Source organism: Myripristis murdjan, chromosome 9 (genome assembly GCF_902150065.1).
Source record: "Myripristis murdjan chromosome 9, fMyrMur1.1, whole genome shotgun sequence".
Lineage (NCBI taxonomy): Eukaryota > Metazoa > Chordata > Actinopteri > Holocentriformes > Holocentridae > Myripristis > Myripristis murdjan.
In genome coordinates, this window is record NC_043988.1 from 32,942,430 (window position 1) to 32,966,183 (window position 23,754).

Below are 23,754 nucleotides of genomic sequence, written 5' to 3' on the forward strand. Positions count from 1 at the left end.
ACGCCTTTTATTTTCCAAGACTGTTGAACAAAAAACAGTGAGGCTGCAAGAATTTATCCCAAAAATGTAACACCATGAGCATGAATTTGTATTTCATAAATGCATTTTGTCAGATTCATAAGCAATTGCATGATCCACAGGTCACATCACACTGCATTAAAGAAACAACTGGGACGCAGTTACACACATTTTGTGAAAACGACAGCGATTTAAATGCAACCGTGATGCGTTCAAAGACCTCGACAGCTTTAGTTGTTGCTCATGTTACAAAGTAGTCCTGGCTCCTCCAGTAGAAGATTTCAATAGAAGGCAGCCATGAAAAGGAAACCAATCCCTCCTCAGGGTATCAGGACAAAAGAAAACAGACTGTCTTGCAGAGTAATGTGATGTTTTATGGGCACAACAGGCCCAGTGGTTCGGATTTACATGTTTTTGCAACCCCTGGAAGGGTGGATTCGAATGTTTGAAGGAACTGTTTGTCATTCGGTGAGAAATATGCACCTCACTTTGTCATTACCGGGTCAAGGAAACCTTAGAAAGAGGAAAACAGTCTGCACATTTCTGTGCTCCAACACAGTTTAGCACAACAGCTCTTCAAGTTGTTGTGCTCGAAACTTTTTTCTTTTTTTTTTTTTTTATGAAATGTTCCCCGTTCGTTTATCTGTGGTTTTGTTTTTATCACCACCACAGCCTCCAGAATGTTTTTTAAAGGGAGCACAAGAATGTCCAACACAACAGAAACGGCTCATCGGCTCAGTCCTCAGAGGCAGAGCGAGCCGAGCGACTCTCTCTCTCTCTCAGCATCCAAATGAAACGCAGAGCATTCTTCTCTGATTAGTAATACTGGATTCCTGACTAGTTGGCCTTCTCGCTCCTCAGTTCGAGGATTTGAGATCATCTGTGCAGTCTTTCCTCATGCCGGGTCCTCGCCGCCTTTGTGACCGAACCCGTGAAAAGTACAGGGTACAGTCGTGCCTCTGGTGTGCTGCTGACAGGCGCTGCCAAAACTTTGCTTGCCTATTTATTTTTGCCTGCAAAACATACTGGGCCTTTTGTTGTCGGAGCTGCGGGCCTTTGGGAAAACCCCAAATTGCAATGTAGCCACAACATAATCGTCAACTTCCTCAAGCTACTGAACTCATCCAGTTTGTGTTGGACCGAAACCGCTGACTTCAGCACCTTGTAGCGGTGACTTAAGCGCGTCGGCCTGTGATGGCGTCCGCGTCAGACAACACAGAGCACAAACGCCGTCTCAAACCTTTCCACCTTCCCAACAAAAAGGCAAATCCATGCCTCGTCTTTTCAGATCCTCCCGCCAATTACAATGCTGGCTGAGAGATTTGGACCAAGGCCTCCTTTCCCCAAAGCCTATAAATAATTTTTGTCTCCGAGTCCCACAGAAATGAAAAGGTCCCGTTCAGCCAAATTGATCTGTCAGCATTCAAAGTTGATAATTAAATATTTCTAAAACATAAGGGATCCGTACAAGGAAAGTCAGCCAGCCGGTGACTTTAGTTACCTACTGACACATTTTGCTTTAATTTTGTCGTGTCGATCACTTTCATGAGGGTTTGTGCCTCATTTTTTTTCTCAGGGTAGACGGCTCATTTTGGAGCAAAACTTAATGGCAGCACAAGCTCGGTAGATGGGTCTTCTTATCACTTTGTGCTCAGGCAGGCAAACAGTCAATTTTGTTTTTTTGTTTTTTTTTTTCTTCTCGGAAACTGCCAAGCAAGTAATTAGACGGGGAAAATAGTGGCACAGAGGAGCAGCAGCAGATCCTTTTCCTCCCAGCTGTCATCTACAACCCTCTCCCCTTTTAACGATTCCATATCAAACCATCATATTTAATAAGGCCGCTGTAAACGCTCCCCCTTCCACACTTCAGATTGAAGTTTCGCCCAACGTCAAATGAAAGGTTCAAGTGTCCTATATTGCGGTTAATATGCTCCTTTTTACAGACTGTGTACTGGGATTTGCATAGTTTGTCCTTTGTTGATTTATTGAATCACAGAAGATAGCGCGGCTCCCTGACAGTGGGCTCACATAGGCCTCTTTATATGATAATGCAGGATCCCGGAGGTTTTTAATAGAACGGAGGAATGTAATAGTCTTGCATAATTTTCCCATAAAGGCTGACACAGCTGCCGTTTCTCCCTCCTGCTCCCCTCGCCGCTGATACTCAGCTCTCCCCTATAGCCGCCAGGCCCTGATCAGATGCAAGACATTTCTCAGGTGTTGCACCCTAATCTGTTTTCTAAACTTGACAGAGCCGATAACGGCCGGGCCTTGATGTATTTATTCTTGGCCCCCCGTGCAAAATAATGTATCCATTTCATTTTTTTTTTTTTTTTTTTTCATCCCCCAGATATTAAAGCAATCATGCACAGAGATCCTGAGAGTGGAGCCCTCCAGTGTGTGCGTGAACGGTGAGTGGAAATCCCTGCCGCTGTCTCTCCCTGCACCTGCATGCTTCCTGAGCTCCCCCTGCACCTCCTCAGACCTCCTCGGGAGGCACAGCACGGAAAAGTTTACTCTCTGTTCGGCTGTGAGGAGGTAAACGCCGCAGCCTGTTAGCGAGTCGGGTCAGAGACACTAAACCTTCGTGTTAGGAGTTGATCGATGTAGGTTCTCGGTGACTAATGCAGGTATTTTTCGACTGAGGTCACCTGTGGTCGATATTTTGCATTGATATTCAGTATCTATAAATTTGAGCTTTTTGATGCCTCCAAAAATTAGGGGATCTTTTTCAGTGTCGGTCCACTGATCCATTTCTTTCTCTTGGTGCAGCTTTGATCGTTCGTTTGAGGTCACTGGACAAAATAATTGACATAAAATCCTCTCTTTTTCCCACTGTTTGAGAAGAAAAAACAGGCTTCTGTGGGCCAAACATGAAGCAAATCAAGATATTTTTGCTTTTGCTTTGGACATGTTACTCAGGGCTTTTAGCACGGCGTGTTAGTCTTGAGGTAAATCTCCCGATAATCTGTTTTAGCCCAGTATAAGATACCAGCATTAGGACTGGTGCATTCCTGGCAAAAAATCCAATTGTGTAGTGTTTTCATCCAGAAATGTAATCTTTTTGAGGCCTATGAAACAGCATTTAGACCATCGCGGGACACTAAAGCACAGAAACGCATGCTAGTTCATTAATTTGTCAATTCAGAAGCTCCTCACAACAAAGCGACACAGCTCACCTCTCCTTAAAATGACTGAAACCTGAGATTTACTCGATTTACAATAGTGTGATTTGCAGTTTTTAATCAAAATGGGATGCCGGTCTCATCCCGTCTCATTTTCATCCCACAGAGTCCTTCGACATCGTCCTCAGAGGGAACGGCTTCACTCTCGGCCGCAGCAACGAAGGCGTCGTCTGCAGCTTCATCGTCAACGGGCAAACCTTCAGTAAGTGGCCTCACAGCGGAGGCCGGGCCGAGGCTGCGTTCACACTGCGGCCCAAAGTCTCGCTAATCTGAATTTAGTTTATTCAGTTTTTGATTTATTTTGTTGTTTCCTCTCGTGCGGCACAAATGTGATTCGAGGAGCAAAACCCTGCACGGATTCCCGTCTTATATCTCTATATCATCTTCAGATGGGACAATGTACATGTTGAATGCTCAAATTGGATTTTTATTTATTTATTAGTATTTTTTATTTTTTTTTTTACCGTCGCCGTGACAACCAATCCATTCATCTGAGACGGCTAGACGGCAATTTCTGGCTAGCTCGGCTGAGCGGCGTTAGCATGGAAGACAATGAGACACAACAATAGAGAGAAAGCCAAATTGCTGACTGGAGCGGTTTTTGGCAAGATGCTTAAATTCAGTCACAAATATGAAGGGACATACTGTCGCCGAAATGTGTCTCAAAGCAGCAGCAAATGCAAACGGAGGAAAAAAAAACAAAAAAAAAAACAGATTTGATGTTTTTTTACTGGTGTTGTTGCTCTGTCTTTTTTCATTCTAATTTTTTTTTAACATCACCATCATTACCACAGATATGAACAGCCGTCCAGAAAAATCAAATTTGAGCAGCAAATTGGGAAATAAGGGAGACAGTCTGCATTTAGTACCACAGGTCACTCAGGCCATGAGGTTAACCCTATTAAGCCTGAACTATGAAAGAATTGGCAGAAAATTCCAATTTTTTGAAATTGGACCCTTTATTTAGTCCTATAACAAAATATATATATAAAAAAAATTCAAAAAATATGTTATTACACGACCTTTCTGGTGTATGATATATGATATGTACTTGACGTGCCAATGGTATGGTCCAGGGTGAACAGGGGAAGTGTTCAAAGGTATACAACAGTATTTTGGTCAAGTATTGATGAAACTGAAAACGAAAAACAGAATTGAAAATGTGTATCATATATGATACAAATGGCTTTATAGGGTTAAAAATGGAGTTTTGTTGTTGTTGTTTTTAAGAAAGCTGCATATTTTCCATGTGCAGAGGCTTATGATGCCTTTGTTTAACACATCTGCTGCCGAGCCAATCCTCACACATCATTTTAGCTTATAATACCTGCACATAAGCTGATAATACCTGTTCAGCCATCACAGGGAGGTCCAATTTAAAAAAAAAAAAAAAAAAAAAAAAAAAATCACTGCTAAACAAGATTATTGGCACGAAGCAGTCCATGGTCACTGAGTGCATGTGTGACGGGTCCCGCCTGCAGCCCGGGGCCTTATCGGCTGTCCGGCTCGCCCTCTGTGGGAGACTCAGAGCCTCCTGCTTCAGGTTGTACGCCCGGACAGCGTCAGGCCAAACCTCACAGATCGGTTCTTATGTTTTCATTTTATTTATTTTATTTATTTTATTTTATTTTATTTATATAGCACCTTTCCAAACCAAGGTTACAAGGTGCTTTCCGATAAAAACAAATCACAAATCAACACACATAAAACAACGATAGAGTAAATTACTAAAAGATCCCATACAACAATAAAAACGTAATACAAATACATAAAACAAGGTATTAAAAGATCTCACAGACAATAAAAACATACAAGTTACATTAAAAAACACTGATTAGTAAAAGGCCATGCGATAAAAGTGAGTCTTAAGAAGAGATTCAAAAGAAGAACAGACTTGGGCTTGGAAAGCATTTTGTCACATCCGAATCCGCTACGGCATCTGCTTACAAAGTTCATCTGAATCTCCTCAGATCCCTTATCAAAGCTTTTTTTTTTTACCTTATTTGCTGCAGGAAGTAGGATAAAGACATTAGTTTGTTTGTGATGCCGCTTTGATTAGGGTTGATTGTGCAAAGCGGCGCCCGGCCCTAAACGGACTCCTGGCCCAGCGCCGCCACGCCTCCGCTCTCCGAACGTGACTTTCTCCTCACCGTGAGCCCCGTGCCGTCGTGTTTTATTATTGGACTTTATGCCCGGCTGCAAATCAGAGTCGTGAATTTTAGCTTCGGCTCCGTGCGGCCGGCAGAGATAAGTCCCGTCTCCTGCAAAGAACGTCTGACACAAAGCGTCTTCGCATCCTCCTCCTTGTTCTGGTGTTAACTGAGGAACATGGTGATTGTGTGCAGGAAGGAAGCAGCCAAACAAACCCGGGCCTGGACTTGCACACTTATCGATGCTATCTAAACTCTGCAGCAGAGAGAGGTTATGTAGGTCACTCTTATTACGAGCCTGCAGTTTGCTCTGTGCAGAAATCCTGTTTTTTTTTTTTTTTTTTTTCTTCTCAGGGAGCAAAATGGGATTTGGCACTAAAAGCCAATCTCTCCAAGCGTTACATTTGGCTTTGGGATCTGTGGGATTGACGAATGCCAGTGGCAACACTTCTCTCCATGTCGAGCTATTTTTGATATTCAGAGATTCAACTTGACTAAAATACTTGAGCGTGAGTTTTAAAAAGGACTTCGTCACAATCAGGAAGTGGCCGTTAGCAGATGTCTTCCTGTTAGTCCTTTCTCAGTTTAGGCTGTCTCACATTCGCCCACTTGGGGCTATTTATTCCCTCGCTGGCTTTTGCATGTGTTCTGCCCAGACCTTTTTAACAGGAGGGCACCTTATAATTATGGACAGGCATTATGGCAACTATGGAACACACACCACATATGCGGAACAGATGCTACCGTCTTCTCCATCACCGAACCAGTTGGAGTCCGTCGCAGGGAGGCGACAGGAAAAAGACAGAATTTAATATGAAATGCTTTCATGGACGGCTCTGGCCTCTGTGATCTGAACCTGCGCCGGATGTACACACACACACACACACACACACTCACACATTGATCATAATCCAGGACCTGTTTCATCTTATCTGCTCTTGTTTTTTTTTTTTTTTTTTTTTTAAACAACTGCTGGAAATATGCTCCTCATGCAAAAATATTTTTACTTTTCTGGGCTGAAATGCTTTCTTAATAAGTCAAATTACTGATGAAATATATGTATTTTAGTGGAAGTAGCTCATTTAACTCATAGCTCCTCTGAATACAAAGACAGGGTTAATGAAGATATTTTCCATGTGATGCAAAAAAGGACAAGAGGACAGTTGAGTTTAGTTAATGATTATTAGTTAATGATTATTCTAAGCTTCTTTCTGCCCTTTTTTTCATATTTGAGTCATACATACATACATACATATATATTTTTAATTCCAAGTGCTCAACCCTTTTGTCAGATGCTTTGCCAAATCTTTGATGCTCAGTATCATCAGGCACCAAAGATTGGAGTTGCAGAGAATTGCACACTCAGATAAAATCTTGCAATTTAAAAAAAAAAAAAAAAAAAAAAAAACGAAAGGATCGCACTGCATCGCTCTTTATCTGCGAGCGATGCTGGACTCCTCTTGTTTTGCGAGTTTGGACTGTTTCATGCAAGTTGCTGGTTTGAGATCAGCGTGAGCATGCAGTATTTGTGCTCTGCAGCAGATGCAGTTTAAAACACAGTAAAATGCAACACTTCAATCAGAGCGTACACTCAAGTAAAACTACTTTTAACATGCCACTTTAACACTGCCAGTCTCACCTTTGTTATGCATCTGAAAACAACTTTAAGTGCATTTTGCCCGACTGTGCCGTGCATGGAGCTCACACCAGCATCTCTTCTCTTTCTTTTTTCTTTTTTTTTCCCCCCAGATCAGAAGCCAAGCTCAGTGCGGAGTGATTACGTCCTGTGTCCCGCGCCGGTGCTGTATGACGTCGGACAGTGAGTACCGGACAGCGGGTGTTTGGGTTACCCCGCTCTGTTGGTTTGGCAGAATGTGGTCATCAAAACTGCAGTTTATTTAGAATTATATTTTCAATTGATAATGATTTCCTCAATAACAATTCATATTTTTCTCTGCCTTGGAAGACGGGGAGATAGCACAGAGTTTCCTCACCATCGATTCGTCTTAAGTGTCTCTCTGCCCTTAAATAGCTGCTAACACTCACTCAGAGAAAATCATCATTTTGGGTTTGGGTTCGTGTCAGATTATGGTTTAAATACTTTTTTTTTTTTCTGGGGGTTTTCTTCCCTGACAAGGATAAAATTCAGGGGTGAAACAGTGGGTCCTTGTAATTTTTTTTGGTTTGGAAATAGGAGGAATGTGGAGGGATTTGATACTGGCAGAAAATATGAGCTATTGGTAAATCTTTAGCCCGGGTGTCCAAACCAAAACCAAGGCAAAAAGATTATTGGTCAAACCCCTGTGTGTGTGTGTGTGTGTGTGTGTGGTGGTTGCTGTGGCAGCATCGTGATTGGTCCTGCGGTGAGCCTCAGTCCACAGACGTTGACATTTTAACTCCCCAGTTTGTTTTTTTTTTGAACGTTCTGTAAAATTGAACCACCAAAAGTTTGGCTGAACGTTGCGAGGATTTCAAACGCGGTGTGAATTTTTTTCTGCAGGAGAAGCAGGGAAACAACATTAAATCATCATTAATTAACATCTGTTTGTAAAACTGCAAAACTCTGCTTGTTTTAATTACTCTCATTAGTGCGTCATTAATGTTTAAAGGCGGAATCCTAAATCCAAATTATACAGTACAAACTCTCTCCGCTGCAGACTCACTTCAGCTCCACTTTATTGTCCCTGAGGGCAAATCGTCTCTGCAGCCAGAAGCATAAAAACAAGAATAAAACACAGAAACACAAAAAAAACAGTGACAGGAGACATGACACAAGAGTCATAAATTATGGGCATCGTCATTTCTGGAGCCGCAAACTGCAGGTTTTTGAAAGTGTGTCCCAAACAGGGAAAGTCAGGGTGTTTAATAAAGTCTTGGGACGCGGAAGTCATGGAATATTGTGGGATTTTGTCCGCCTCAATTAAAAAAAAAACAAACAAAAAAAAAACAGTAACTAGTTATTTACCAGAATAATAAACTTTAATAAGACCTGTCAGGGGAAAAAAACACCTCATATTATGTTTATAGGTTTAGGTTTATAGGTTTATATCATTATGTAGGACTTGGAAATTGAAGATTTAACTCACGGAAAGCCACGGAAAAGTCATAAAATTTGCATTTGAGCGTGGATTGGGAATCCTGTCCCTGTCGCCCCCGGACTGATCACCAGATCGGAAAAGAGTGTTTTGAAAAATCACAGGAAACAAAAAGTGAGTGTGTGGCTTACTCGTCCCTTTGTCACCGGCATCATCCGGTGAAAATATGCACCGTTTGATCGCTGCTCACACACAATATTGCTTTGCTCTCTCAACAGCATGTTCGATATCGGAAGCCCACACGTGATAAACTGCTGGAAAAACTGAATTACTCATGAATTAGGCAGAAGAAAATATCTGATGTTCGGCCCACTAAAGTCAGGTTTTGTGTACTGACTTAAATCTGGGGTTACCTGGAGGAGGAAAAGTGCGAAAATGTACCGACAGCCATCGATTTTAACGTCACAAATTTCCTTTTAGAATTAGAGGCGAATACTGTAAGTCTTAAATCTGTTAAATGAATCATAAAAGTCTGATACAACTGATAGAAAAGGTTATTTTAAGGTATAAAAAAAACAGGAAAGCCGTGTTTGAGAAATACCCGGGCTCAGTGTGTGTTTGTTTTTAGCTGCTTCTAAAATTAAGATTATTTTAGTATGAAGTGACTGAATGATTCTCCTCTCTCTCTCTCTCTCTCTCTCTCTCTCACACACACACACACACACACACACTCTCACAGTCTCTAGCAGACTTCCTGTCCTCTCCTTTCACCATCTTTTATTTCTCCTTTCTCTTCTGGCATCTTGTTGTTTTTGTGTCATTCTCCTCTGTTTTCGAGCCTTGACACCATTTGTTTTCACTTTTCCATTCAGCCTGCCATCATTTCATTTTATGTCATTCTATTTTATTTTATTGGGCTTGAAATGTTTTCACAAACTCCACTGTGTTTCCTTTGTCTTGTTTTTTTTTTTCTTTAATTCCTCATCTTTTTTTTAAATTTTATTTTATTTTTTCCTTCTTTGGAATTTTGCATGGGAAAAAGCTCAAAGGCACGCGGAGCCATTCACACGTTCACAGGTGACAGACGAGCACAACAGACAGACAGACAGAGAGAGAGGGGGAAAAAAAAGAGTTGACACACTGCACTGCTCACATTTGCATTTATTTACCATTTACCGTGTGTGTCGTGATGTCACGTGCCGTCTATTTGTGTGTTCAAACAAACTAAATCTCAACCTATAACGTCTGAAAACACACTGGATGAACTCGGAGGGAAAGACTGTTTCACTCCACGCAAAGACACAGTAAACATGTAGAGCCTGACAAAAAACAGCCCGTACCTGCAACGCACAAAGAATAAAAAAAAACAAAAAAAAAAAAACAGTGTAAATACGTGTATATTCCTGGCTGGATAGCTATTGTTTGATTTCGACGTCATCCCCCTATAATCCCAAACCGTAACAGATGATCGCTAAGGCGTTCTAGATGGAACAACAGATTTTTATGTCCTCGCTGACTACAATCCAATCAAAAATGTATGATTATGAGCGCCGTTGGCTCCTCGAGGTCTTTGTGAGTTTCAGCTCAAAAAGAGATTATGCGTCGTGTGATGATGATGCCATAACGACTCCAAATCAACAGCAACCTCACCTCAGATAATCCCCACTCGTTTTCAATCCAAGCTACTTGTGATAACATGGTTTTTTTTTTTATACCAGACAACAGTGCTGAAAGTAGAAAATGCAGTTGTTAGAGATAAAGTCAGGCGGATATTTGCTGATATTTACAGCGGGCCTTTCAGCTTCGGTTGACCCGGACAGTAACAGGGTTTGCCCTCTTTCTTCTTTTTGTCCCGACTGAAAGTTAACAGTGGAAACGGTGAAGAACGGGGATTATTGATACATGCTCCGTTTTTCTTCTGCAGGATTTTGCTTGTAACATCGATATTGCAGATGTTATAGCTGTTGCAGAGGTCCTTTTATCTCACATTAGTATCACAAATATTCTGTCTGATGGAGCCAAAACACGGTTTGCTGTAAAACAAAATCTGGTGCCGCTTCTCCAAGGATGCTGCACGGCACAGTTGCAGCTCCTCAGCAGCTACATGTGTAAGCCCCCGGCCTCCAGCAGCAGCAGCTTCGCCCTGATAGGACCTGAACTGATGCTACGTGCCCGCCATTTGAAAAAGGCCTGCTTAATTAACTCTTGGCTGCCGATGGTGACCCATTAAGTAGTTAGCTGGTACGGGCGGTGAGTAAACACATCTGCTGGAGGGGCTTTAAAAGGATGTGCGACAGATGCAGCCATTCCCTCTTCCACGCTCCCCATTTAAATAATTCACCATGCACTGACAATCCCTGCACCCCGGACCACCTGCATGTAACGTCGGAGCCCGGAAACTTCCGTCTCCGTCCATCTGTCTGCCTCCGCTCCATCACCGCTACCGGCGCTCGGGGTTCTCCAATAACACGGCTGAAGAAGAATTGACTTTTTCCCCCCGCATTTCTTCCCTCATTTACTTTTTTAACCGCGCTTTGTTACACACGAGGCGCGTCCCTCGGCGAACATTCCTTGAGTGGCTGTCTAACTCCGCGTTCGACCCTGAAGCCGTGAATTACTGAGGAGCGTTCGAGCCGAGGCGCTCAGCTGCAGCTCCGGGTCCCACCGGGGACCGGATGCAGGCCGCTCCGCGTCCGACCTGGATGTCCAGGAATCACAGTGTCCTCAGTTGGTCATTGAGTGATGTAGCAGCACTCCTGGCGGAGGCATCATCTGTGGTGACAGCTGCGGCATCAGGCTGGAAACACTGGCATCTGTTGACGCCCCTCCCTTCCCACCGCTCCCCTTGAATCCCCATTAGGAGACCCCGCGTGCCCTTCTGGGGCGTCGATAGAGAGGTTAAGTGGCTGTGCTCTTGCACCAGCATGTCCTCACTTGGTGTTTTCACAATAATGGTGGAGGGCAAAAGATAACTAAGAGGGAAGTCGACACCTGCCTTTACAAAGCAGGTACAGTAGCTAATGCGGCGGGCCTCGTCAATAATTAAGCAGCCTGTCCCAGGGCCGCCGCTCGCAGCACCGCGGTGCCTCCATCTGCTCCGGTGGGGGTAGATGTTTGTGATAGAAACGCCCTGTTGTTTGACTGTCCTCTGTGTTGTGGCACAGACATGATGGACGTGCATTGATTTCTTGTCACAGTGTGAAGCTGGAACAAGTTCACTTTGATTTGAGGACACAGAACGCAAGAAGCTGTCCTGTCAGTTTGGATGTGTGATACGAGCTCCTCATGAAGAATTAAAAAACAGGATAGTAGGAAAGAATGTAAAAGGCCTGAAGAACTCATTTCCAAAAGGCTTGTATCCATTTTTTGGGGAAAACCTATCCTGGACCTGACATCCATCACGGACTGTCTCAGGATCCAGCCCGTAAAAACTGTTATCCTTCGGTTAACCGAGGGCTTAAGTTACTTGCTGCCCTTTAAAAGGTACCATATATGCATACTCTTTTAATTTTACACCACCGGTTATTTTAGGAGAGCACATGTCCAAATGTTGGATGTCTCATTTTGGAGTGCAGCTCTTCATCTGGTCCCCAGGTTTTCAGAGGCAGTCCCTCCCTCCGCCGTCAGAACGTCTGCCACACAAACTCGTGCAGAGTGATGACTCTTGGATGCCGAGTGACAGGCCTCGCATATGTTCCACTGTGAATTATTCAGCCTCCTCAATTTTCACATCTTTAAGGGAAGTTTGAAAGCCATTAGCGACACCGGCATCAGCCGGTCCAGCTGTATCGCATCACCGAGGCTTAGCGTCACGGCGGGCTTACTTTGTGACAGATTAGCGGTTGCGGGGACAAAGTTTTCCGACGTGGAGCCGCCGATATCCGGCAAGAAGAAGCCTTCTGCCGTTCAGCTGCTGCCCACTGTGTCCCTGGGAGCCCGTGTCGCTTTTTTACTGAAGTTTGACTGATCCCTTGGCCCCATGACAATCTGCCCTCTCATCTCCCATTTATTCATACATAACTGTTCGACCCACCAAGCAGCTGCAGCTCTCTCCTCACTGTCACACACTCTCTTTTATTGTCCAAAAGTTAAGTGACATGAGCATTGTTGTAAATTATTCATGTCCTTTTTTTTTTTTTCAAGTCCCACAATCCATTTTTTCAGTCCTTTTTATGCCTGTTTTTTCCCCCCTCTTTCCTCCATTACCTTTTTATGTGCGGCGCAGCGTGTTCTCCCATTTCCACAATGGCGATCGGCCCACTTTTGCAAATAGGTGAAATTTATGCGGAACAATAGCGTTTTGTTCCACTATCATCAGATGTGCAGGTGCATTCACAAAAGCCGCTTTTTAAATACACTTACATATTAATTTTAACTGGCGTTTTAATTATTATTGCCTGCCCAATTACCAAACAAAGCTTTTTTTTTCTTCTTTTGAATACTCCTGAAAATAATGGGGGATAAAGGAGCAGGAAACATGATAACCGCCTCTTTACTGTAACAGATTCTGCCTACTAAACAGTAACTCTTGAACATTACCATTTTGTGGAAAAAAAAAAACAAAAAAAAAAAACACCCTCCTGACTATGGTTGGGATGCGGTGCGTTAAGGATGTCTGGCGATGTCAGCGGGGGGGAAAAGCCGAACGTTCGTCAGTGTAACTCGCTTGGGAGCGCTCCTCATTCACATGCTGGGGTCCACACCTCCAGCTTGATTAACAACCTGCCTACCATTATCACGGATTGAGGATGTCAGCTAAATTAGCCTCTCCCCTCACCCATTGAGCAGAAGCACTTCGTTAACATGCAAGAACCTGTAACGGCTTTGCATAACCGCTTAGGCATTCAACATTTCAGACATACGCGCCGCGAACAAAGGAATATGTTCGGGTATTTCTGCAGGAATGAAGTTGAGATCAGCGTACGCCTCGACAAGTTGAGTGAAACGTCAAAGTGCATCCTTTCTTTTTTTGTTGTTGCAATCGTATATTTTAAATATTTAGTGTGGGTAAAAAAAAGAAAGGTGCAAAGGAGTCAATTTGGAATATTTAGAATACACTGCATAGTAATGGACACATGGTCTGGTTGCTCATCTGTTCTGATCCACAGGAGAATTGGTGGCCCAAGGCACAGCCCCGGGCAAAATCCTAAGCAAAGAGAGCTCTCTTGTTATTATTCCACAGCACCGGTTTTTATGCAGGCCTCCCCTGTACGCTACCACACACTCACAGCTGGCCCCTTGCAGACAATAGCGCTTTACATAGTTCTCTCTCTCTCTCCTCTTTTTTTTTTTTTTTTTTTGTCGGAGGGAGGATTTCAGGCGTTTCACTCGTTCCATATCCTGAATTCTCATTAAACCTGCGGTAATTGGATTGGGCGTAATAGACATATGGAAATTGCAGTGCCGTTCATCATTAGGGGTTTTAATTGCGCCCATTTTGGCCTCCCCATTTTCCCTCTCTAAATAAGTCATAGGAGTTCACGTGCCTTGTTACCGCCAGTCAGGCTCCTTATCCTGCACAAAGTGACGGCCGTGGTAATCACAGGGTTTTTCTTCCTTTGCGCCGAGTTCCTATCAGATTTGACCGTTTAGTTTGCGCTCTTTGTGTCCTTTGTTCAGGCCCTGTTTTTCCCCTGCTGCACCTCGTATTCAAGAGGGACCGTTTCTTAAATGATCAAGTTTTGCTCTTTCATCCGAAAGTCTCGTAACAAGTTGGTTCAGATGAGGTTTTGTGTGTGTGTGTGTAACGTTCAAAAAATAATTTCCTGATGACTGCAGGGCATGAGACGGGATTTTTACAGTGACTCCCACTGTAATGTTCATGCACCTTACTTTGTAGAGTGATGTGTTTATGGCTGCTGGTTGAACATGTTGGTGTGACTGACCTGGAACTGTCTCGTTTCCAGGACTATGGACGTTCTCATCAGCTTAAACCACGGCAAGTCCTTCATCTCCAGTGCCTACACCATCACGGCTTCAACATGTGTGAGTCTGGGTTACCCTCTTTTTTGGAACATAATGAAACGTTCCCCTGCCTTTAGAAATGCCCATTAGCTCGCTTACAATTAACTTACAAAAAAAAATGATCTTAGCACTTCTTTATCATACCGGATCACCAAGGATCAATGGGTCAGGCCTAAAATATAAATGCAGATCTCCTCATCGATCTGCAGCATCCCGGGCTGGATGTTGGAGTTGAGGCCGGATGCCCCGTCTAAATTTTCCAGTTATTGTTCCCGCTTGTGTTTTGGTTCGAAAACGACAGTGTGTGTGGTTACGGGATCATAGCAATTTTACTGTCGTGCAAGCGGCGCTCCGCCTTTTCTAAAACTCGCCATGTGAAGGGAAGAGACTAATCTCTGCTCCACACAGGCTTCAGTAGTGCTCACTGTGTGTGTGTGTGTGTGTGTGCATGTGTAGGCTTGCATGCTAGCATATAGTCATATTGCATATTTAGTTTCAGTAATGTATAATTTCAGAACATATGAGCAATGCTGAAACACAATATTTTGGCTTTTCTGTGTTTGACCATAATGAAGAGGATAATATCAGGTGCAAAATGTGCACTGGAATCACTTTGCTCTTCAAATTGGTAATTAATAGCATCAATATATTAATATTCATTGTCATGATAATAATATCTAGGAAAATAATTCGCACCATTATTGTGCACCCTTTGGCATGCATGTGCACTGCGATGTGTGCATGCATGTTGCTTCTATATGATTGATTATAAAAATGTACATCTGCACGTCTCTCCAGTTTGGGGGTGTCTAATGGTTTGGCTTTGACTCATACCGTTTGGCATCACCAAATGAATGTGACAAAATGCTTCCTACAGAATTGATGCAAAATAGCCACAGATGGGAATTTGGCCATTAGCTGAAGGCAGAGGAATGTTGGGATCTCTAAGTTGCTTTGTGGTAGCCCCCGAAGAAGTTACCTTTTGTGCATTTATTCTGCATTTGTCAGTAATAATAGTAATTTTACATTTGAGCCAAATTAGTAACTAGCTACCAGGCTGTATCTTGTAGAGCGAGACTTGATTTCTTTTTGTTTTCCTCTTGGGAATGCAGCTAAAACCGAGCACTGGTTGCAAAAAGCCGACCCTGTAACCTGTGTTTGTCTGTGTTTGTCCTGTTCTCTTGCAGTCAGACGGCAGCGTGGTGGTGATCGTGCTCCTGGTGCTGCTCTTCCTGGTGGCCGTAGCTCTCATGTGGTGGTTCTGGCCTCTGTGCTGCACAGTGGTGAGTGACGCTCATAACCCACGAGCCTTTCAGCTTCACTCGCTGCACGCCGAGCTGATGCTTCACGTCTCAGCGACACAGGGCTGCATAGAAACGACTTGGTGTATGAGAGAGACACAACAAATCCTTTAACGTGGTCAGTGGGACGTCAACTAACTGTTATTTTCGTTGTCAAATTAATTCCTCAATTATTTTTTCGATTCATCAAAGAATGTCATATATATAGTAAGAAATGCCAATCACAAGTTAGCAGAGCCAAAAGTGATGTCTTCAAATTGCTTCCTTCGCCTGAGCAGCGGCCAAAAAAAAATCCCAAATATTAATTTTATAATGATTTTAACAGTAGAAGGGAAGCAAACCTTAGCATTTGTGAAGCTGTAAACATCCAATTTGTGGTATCTTTGCGTGGTAAATGACAAACGATTAGCCAAATTGCAGTTGATTCATTTTCTGTTGGTCAACTCGTTTATTAACCGACTAATCGTTTAAACTGCAACTGTAGAAGATTTTGGGGTTGCACAAAACATGCAAAGAAACTCTCACACGTTCTCTTTTATCTGCAATTAAAAATAGTATTAAAAAAAACTGGGTTTGGTCAAATTCACAGGATCTAAAATGCTTACTCCCAGTGAAATGTTTTTAGCTGCAAGCAAAGGAGAGAGTCAGCAGTGGCAAAACTAAAATATCCTCCAAGTGTGCAAAGCTCTTCTTCTGCCAAATGGGAACTTCCTGTCTGTGCAGATGCAGCTGGTTTATATAGAGAAGTAGAGAAGCAGCCTGACATCTCAAGGAATCCCTCTGAAAACAGCAAGTTCACCATAAAACCGTGCTCCTTAACACCAAAACCGTGATGGGCCTATAGCAGGGGGGAAGCTGTCCAAGGCGGGTGAAGTGTGCCCACTTAGCCATGAGCCATAAACAAAAGCAGCCGGTGCCAGGGCGACTGAACAGCCGTGTCCGAGCCCGTCCGCACGCAGCAGGCTCGGCATTGTTCACAAGCCCGCGCTGAAGGGAAGTGGTGTCGAGCATCTGTTCGCCCCCCCTCACCTCCCGTTTACCTCGTTCACCCGCGGTGGCTTAGCAACGCCGCGGAGCGAGAGCCTCAAACAGGAAGCAGAAAGCCTGCATCCTGTGGCTCGGCAGCCTGTGTGCGAGCGCGAGTCCCCGGCCCGTGAGGAGGAGGAAGAGGAGGACGTTGCAGGGAGAGAGGCGGCGTGCGTCTTGTTTTCGTAAGCAAGGATTACCACGAAGGTTTTAAAAAAGAACACAAAGATAAAAAAAAAAACAAGCGTAACAATGCAAGAGATAGACTAGCACGGAAAATAAGTGAATGACAGATTGCATGGAAGTCAACAAAAGCTCTGTTTGCAAAGGACTGATGTTACCTGGAGACTGGAAGCGATTTGCGGTAATTGCAGTAAAGAGATCGCCGGTCGGATCCCATGCGACTCCGAATCAGGTGACCTGGTGTGTTTCGGTCCCCTGACATTAATCCTAATCCGGCGCAGATCAAACTCTGTCATTTCAAGCTGCAGTCACTTGTTTTTTCCCTTCCTCTGAATCTCCTCCTGCAGCTTCTCCCTCGTTCATGAAAACTAGAGGCAGTGGCAGAATCTGTAGAGGAGGATTAAGCGTTAATTTTCATTTTCATTTTTTTTTTTTCTTTTAAATCAGAAAGGGACCAGTGGTAAAATCTTGACCTTGAGCATTTGTGTTTGAGATGCTGGTCATTTCAGAGAATTATTATTACCATCCCGTGCATATGTGGTTCATGCAATGCAGAGGTTAGGGGGGTAATTTATTAATTACACAAGGCCCCCCACATAATGCCAGTCTCATGCAAACGGGGCTAGAGGGAGGAGAAAGGTCAAAAAGGTGAGACTTTAAGTAGGTTGTAGTCTGTGGTGAATTAATATCCTCATGAATCTGCAGAGCTTGTGCCTTAAACTTCTATATTTTATGAAAGGCATGTTTTCATTGTTTAAACTGTTTTTTTTTTTTTTTGTTTTTTTTTAAAAACTCCTGGATATTTATGCAAACCGCTATTATAAACCGCTCGCCCCGGTACCCCCTTTGGAAAAACAGTCTCACCCACTTAACCATTTACAAAAATCCACAACAGATTATCGTTTGGGGCGATGAGAGAGGGGCTGCAGATGGTGCACCCCGGTCTCTCTGTCGCTGCTTTTTTGGGGAGATCTGATAAAGGCAAATTTACCATCCACGTCCCCACAGCATCCCCCCGCCGCCGCCGCCGCCGCCGCCGCCTCCTCCCCTCCCCGCCGCCCACCTCCCTTAAATGATAGACGTCACCTGGCTTTGAGGACCTGAAGGGAGCCCATCCAGGATGAGATGGAAGCATATTTTGGAAAACCAACAAAGGCATTAAAATGTAAACCCCCTGCAGCATGTCTGGCCGCGGACGTGTTTGTCTTGGTAGAGAGAGCTGCTGTTGCCTTCCATCGAGGGACGCGGCAGAAGAGGAGGGCCATGTGTGGCTTGTTAATATTTAAACCCCCAGTCTGCCAGGTTTCAGCAGTCAGGATGAGGCCATGCACACACACACACACACACACACACACTCAACCTCTCTCCCGCAATCCCTCTCTCCCTCTCTCTCTCTCTCTCCCACATGGACTGATGCCAGGAGAGAGGTCATACAAGCTGTGTGGTGATTTCTTTGTTTATGATTTGTTTGGAAATTAAACTCAGAGCGGCGTAGCCCGGAGTTCAAACCAGACGAAGAGTTTGCAATTACATCACCAGTTTCCACATTACTAATGATTTACGGGCGATACGCACCGTGCCGCGGCGCGTTTGGCCACTTTTGTCACCTCGGCCGGTGCTTTACGTTTTAATATTCTCAGGTTCCTCCATGGCAGATCATGCTAAACAAGGTCAGCGCGATGCAGGATGTCTATCCTCTTATGTGTATGTTCTGGCATTGTGCTCTCTTTCAATATTGCTACTTGCGCATTTTTTTTTTAATTTTTTTTTTTTTTATCGCAAATAGGTTAATTTGTTCATAATTAAAAGTGCAAATCATTTTTAATGTGCAAATATGCTACCTGCCACTGATCTATCACGATAAGCCCTCTGAAACAGCTTGACACAACACGCTATGAGTTGGAGGCTGGAGAACGGATGGATTATCAACTCCAGTTGGACAATTACGGAGGCAGCCATATGGGGACGATGCCCCGAGCGCCTCTGATTGGTCAGACTCCCCGGTGTCGTTGCGGCGACGAGCCGCTGGGGCTAATGTCAGATGGCTAAGTATCCTGCGGTTTAGTTTTTAATTATCCCGCGCGCTGCCACAGCGCTGTCGAGTGCTCCTCATCACATCTGTCCGTCAGGTAGTTGGAGAAGAGCAGCAGAGCCCAGTCATTTGTCTAATGCTTTATTTATCCCACAATATGTCCAGCAAATCTGCTGTGTAATTACTTAATAAAAGGAGGTAATCCTGTCAGCGTAAGGTGTGCCTGCAATGATGTTAATCAGCGTATGGAGAGGCTACCAATAGACCTTTACTGGATTTGCTTACAGCCAGTTGTGTGTCAAAGAGCAATTAATTAACCCTAATTGATTATTTTTCATTATTCTAATGACAACAGTATGTGGGAGTGTAATGGTATGCCTGTGCTTAACTGTGAACGAAACAGCTGTTAAGATCTATGATATCCCATAATTAACATTGCTCTTTTCTCTGAAAAACCAATTTAGCAAATGCACACGCGGCCGCGGCGGTGCAGGATCCGTCTCTGAAGACGAATGGGCGAAGGGCTGCCTCGCGCTTTGGCTCACACCTCAGGTGGAGCCACGGCGTCTTGGTGCTAATGTTTATTTATAGGCCGGCCACTCGTGTGGAGCGGTGACGTGTCACACCCCGCTGTAAGAGAGAGTCCGTCGAATGAGGCCCGGCATCACCACCGGAGGGTTGCTGGTTTGAATCCCAGAGCAGCTGGGGAAATCTGTTACCATCCTGCCCTTTATCGGTCGTGATCTTCCCAAGAATTGGTGCATCAGTTTTCTTTTATGTCGTTTGTTTGGAAAGCAATTTGGACAAATTGTGTCGCTTCAAATACATTTTAAGGCGTCTAACCCTAACTTTAACACTCTCTGCTGAAGTGCCTTTGAACTAGGCACTGAACCTCAGTTGCTCCTTTTGAAGACAAGTGTGAATATAATACAGTGTTTCTGAAAAAGAGCCTGAAACTTCATTGAGCATTTCCTAAATACATGATTACAGGTCATATAAAGAATTTAAGTCTTGCTTCATGCATTTGTCTTATTGATATGGACCTATGTGTGTCTGACTGTGAAATCAAATTAAATTAAATTGAATTATCTTGTGTTGTCACCGCTGCAGACTGTTGCCTCATGTTATTGTTGAACCATATGAGTATATATTTCATCACAAAGCTGCGTGGTTCAGGGTGACCGGTCACCAGAGGACGAATAACTCCACAGCACCTGAAAATAGAGCCGCGTGTCATTTTTTCCCGAGCCGTTCCTCAGCTGCGGGTTCAGCCTGCGTGCGGCGAAAAAAAAAAAAAAAAAGTTGCACATCTGCAGCCCGTGACGCCCGAATGTCCGCGTCTGACTGACAACTGACAAATGTCACTGTCAGGCGACTGCTTCGCGATGCACATCTGAAAACCAGTCGCGGCATCTTGTCCTTGAGTGGAGTCGCATTGTGGACAACCTGCTACTCAGGTGCCATGTCATCCAGTGTTGTCATGAACAATGCCGCCGGGCTGGTCACTCTGGTGTGGGAGAGGTGTGTCGTGTGTGTGTGTGTGTGTGTGTCGAGCCACTCATCTTCCACCCAGACGCCGTTTTGGAGCCGAGCCCAAGCCTCCTCTTCTGTATCTCATTGGAGCTAATTAACTCCTTAGGACTTTATGATTGGGGGGATTGCTTGGGAGCGCTGAACCCCATCCAATTAATTAAGAGCTAAACGGGCAGCGCCGCTCGCCCCAAAGACTCCCCTGTCAACAAGTTGATTTTCGGCTTTTCTTTATTTTGCACCGGGGGCCCCTGATGTTGGTTTACAAGCAGAATCCTTGTAATCAGCAGTCGGCCGGGGCGGTCGGGCGCCACTCGCAGATCCAAACCAGCCTGGCAGAGGCGTCTCGGCTGCAAGACGAGCTCAGGGATGTCTCTGTTTGACTCATTCACCTGTCACATATCACCTCCATCAGCCCTGTCTCTGCAGGTCTTGACAAGGCATGTGTGTGTGTGTGTGTGTGTGTGTGGAGTACATCTGCGTACATCCCCTGGTGGACTTTCTGCTGACACTCTTTTGTTTTTTATATTTATCCAGGTCATCAAAGACCCGCCGCCTCCACCTCCACCTTCCCGTCCTCCACCGCCCGTGAGTACATCACCGCAGTGTTGTCACCAGGATTTTTTTATTCACACACCAATTACTAAATTTGATATTTAAAAAAAAAAAAAAAAAGGTTGTGCTGCTGTGACACCAAAGGAAACCAAAACCAGCCGTGCACCTTCTTCTGTTCATCGCACCACGGAAAGCGCCGTAATGTGACGATGTGTGTATAAAACGCTCCACTTCTGCTGCTGGGGAACATCGTCACAGCTTTTTCAGTAAGCGGCGTGCAGCGGGTTTGATGTTGGTTGGGTCGTGAATGAGTTTGATATTTTGCTTCCAGCGTCGGTTTGATGCTGCTGCCTGGTTTCAGCTTATCAGCTCGACTCCCGACTGTTTTGTCGGTGACACTGAAACGGGGGTTTGAGCTCGGTACGACACATTCGGCCGGAGTAAACGCTTGTAAAAAAATTAATAAATAAATAAATATCATGTTCAGTCTCTTGCACGGATATGGAGGTTGTGTTTTGGTGTTGCTGACAATGCCATATCAAAGCCATTATGGCGGTCAAGGCCAACTCTCCATGTGATGTCTCATTTGCAGCAGTTAAGATAGATAGATAGATAGATAGATAGATAGATAGATACTTTATTCATCCCGAAGGAAATTCACAGTTTTCAACAGTATCCACAGAGTACAAGATTAAATAAATAAAAAAATAAAGAATAAAAGATGACACCAGAGATCTAAGTACCCAATGTGCAAAAAAAACGTGTGCACAGATGTATACAATGTGCATAGATGTGGGCAATGTGCAAATTTACAGTATAAACAGATGATAAATAGCAGCAAGCAATACATACACTATAAACAAGGAATATATAAAAAAAATAGAAATATGAACAGTTTAAACAGCAGAGGAAAAATGACCTAAACAACGAGCATTTGACTGTGACAGAAGTCAGTGCCTTGCTTCTGTGCAGTGGCAGGGCGTTCAAATGCTGTAAAATGTGAAATTAAGAATTAACCCTGTAAAGCCATTTGTGTCATATATGATACACATTTTCAATTCCGTTTTTCGTTTTCAGTTTAATCCATACTTGACCAAAATACTGTTGTATACCTTTGAACACTTCCCCTGTTCACCCTGGACCATACCATTGGCACTTCAAGTACATATCATATATCATACACCAGAAAGGTTGTGTAATAACATATTTTTTGATTTTTCTTTTTTTATATATATATTTTGTTATCGGACTAAATAAAGGGTTCAATTTCAAAAAATTGGAATTTTCTGCCAATTCTTTCATAGTTCAGGCTTTATAGGGTTAATATCAACAATAGCCCTGCTCAATCGAGTGCTTTTGAACAGAAAAGGGTGGTAACAGTCCACTCACTCACTTTTTGCCTTTTCATTTCATCCCTTATCTCAGAAATGACAAATTGGGATAAGGGATGTTTTTGTAAATTCCTCTTTCTTTACCTCCACATATTCACAAGAAACTCCTAGTTTATATTTCAGTTTTACACCATGACATCTCAGTGGGTCTGGTTCTGGTGACGTGTGTGTGAGTGTTGTGCTCACATTGTGTCATTTCTCTTCCTCCAAGGAGCCCGACCCTCTGCCCAAGAAGAAGTGGCCGACCGTGGACGCCTCCTACTATGGAGGCCGAGGAGCCGGAGGCATAAAGCGCATGGAGGTCAGTGCCCGTGCATCAGTCCCTCTTTAAGTAAAGGCTCGCCCTCGCTTCCTTAAAGAGCTCGTCCAATCAGAGGGGAACCAGTGTGCCGAGCGCAGTGGTGTCTTCAGATGAGGACATATATCATCCCCCCCCCCCCCCCCGCACCGTATTGCGTTCAGTCGCATGAAACGTTTTCTTTGTAGTCACATTTCATCAAGTCTCTTTCATCTCTCATGTTTTACCCAGAGTCCCCCATTTCTGCAAAACGAACCGGTGCAAAGAAAACTGCGGCCATGCAAAGCTTGAAATATCACATTACATTTCACCCGGGGAAAAAAAAAAACAAACGTATTTTTTTGTCAGAGCCGAATAAACTAAAGGGCCTGTAAACCTGCCGCGTGCTCGGAGGAAAGCGCTGACGTTCGGTGTTTCCTCTGGAGCTGGAAGTTTGCCGCGGCGTTACGCAGGCGGCCGGGAGGAGGGAGCGGCCGGCCGGGCCGCCGTCCTCGTCAGCCGTCACACCGCTCCGACATGACAGGCCCTGCCATCCCGTCCTTGGCCGTCCAAGCCTGATTGGATCAAGTCATTGCCAGGATGAAGGATTGAGTGCCGCTGTCAAGTTGACGTATCCGTCTCACCCACCTCTCCGCCCCCCCCGGCTCCCAAACCTTGGCAGCCCCTTTGTTATCCGCCTGCTTTCTCTCTCATCCAAAGGGAATCCAGGTTTAAAGGCGAGGCCCCCCTCCTCCCTCCTCCTGCCTTGCCTCTCGCCTCGTGGCGCAGCCCCCCCCCGCTTCTTCTTCTCCTCAGCCCCGAGGAAGTCGATGGCATTGCGGGGATTTCCCACAATCCTCAGGGAGCGCCCACTCTCTTGACTTTTTTCCCACGGGTGTTAGCGAGCAGCGAGCCCGGCTGTCCCGCTCCCTCTTTTCTCGGCGGAGCAGGTTGATTGTCCCGGACAGGCCCGTCTCCACTTCTGAGGGTCCCCCCCTGCGGCTCGGGGAAGAGGTGTTTGTTAAGATCAACCTGTCCTCTCCTCCGCTTCTACATTTAAGACATCATGCTGATAAAAACCACCTCCGCCTCCGCCGCTCCGCCACT

The 23,754-nt window shown here is 44.5% G+C and overlaps 1 protein-coding gene across 1 annotated transcript in view; it reads left to right on the top strand.

Annotated features, from left to right (window-relative positions):
• The window catches only part of antxr2a (ANTXR cell adhesion molecule 2a), an 84,542-nt gene that overhangs the window by 13,348 nt on the left and 47,440 nt on the right, over positions 1-23,754 (top strand). Inside the window, exons 8-14 of the mRNA XM_030060890.1 lie at positions 2,369-2,429; positions 3,310-3,405; positions 7,103-7,172; positions 14,295-14,373; positions 15,540-15,635; positions 20,962-21,012; positions 22,582-22,671. Of these exons, the coding sequence (XP_029916750.1) occupies positions 2,369-2,429; positions 3,310-3,405; positions 7,103-7,172; positions 14,295-14,373; positions 15,540-15,635; positions 20,962-21,012; positions 22,582-22,671 (543 nt within the window). The remainder of the gene's footprint in view (positions 1-2,368; positions 2,430-3,309; positions 3,406-7,102; positions 7,173-14,294; positions 14,374-15,539; positions 15,636-20,961; positions 21,013-22,581; positions 22,672-23,754) is intronic.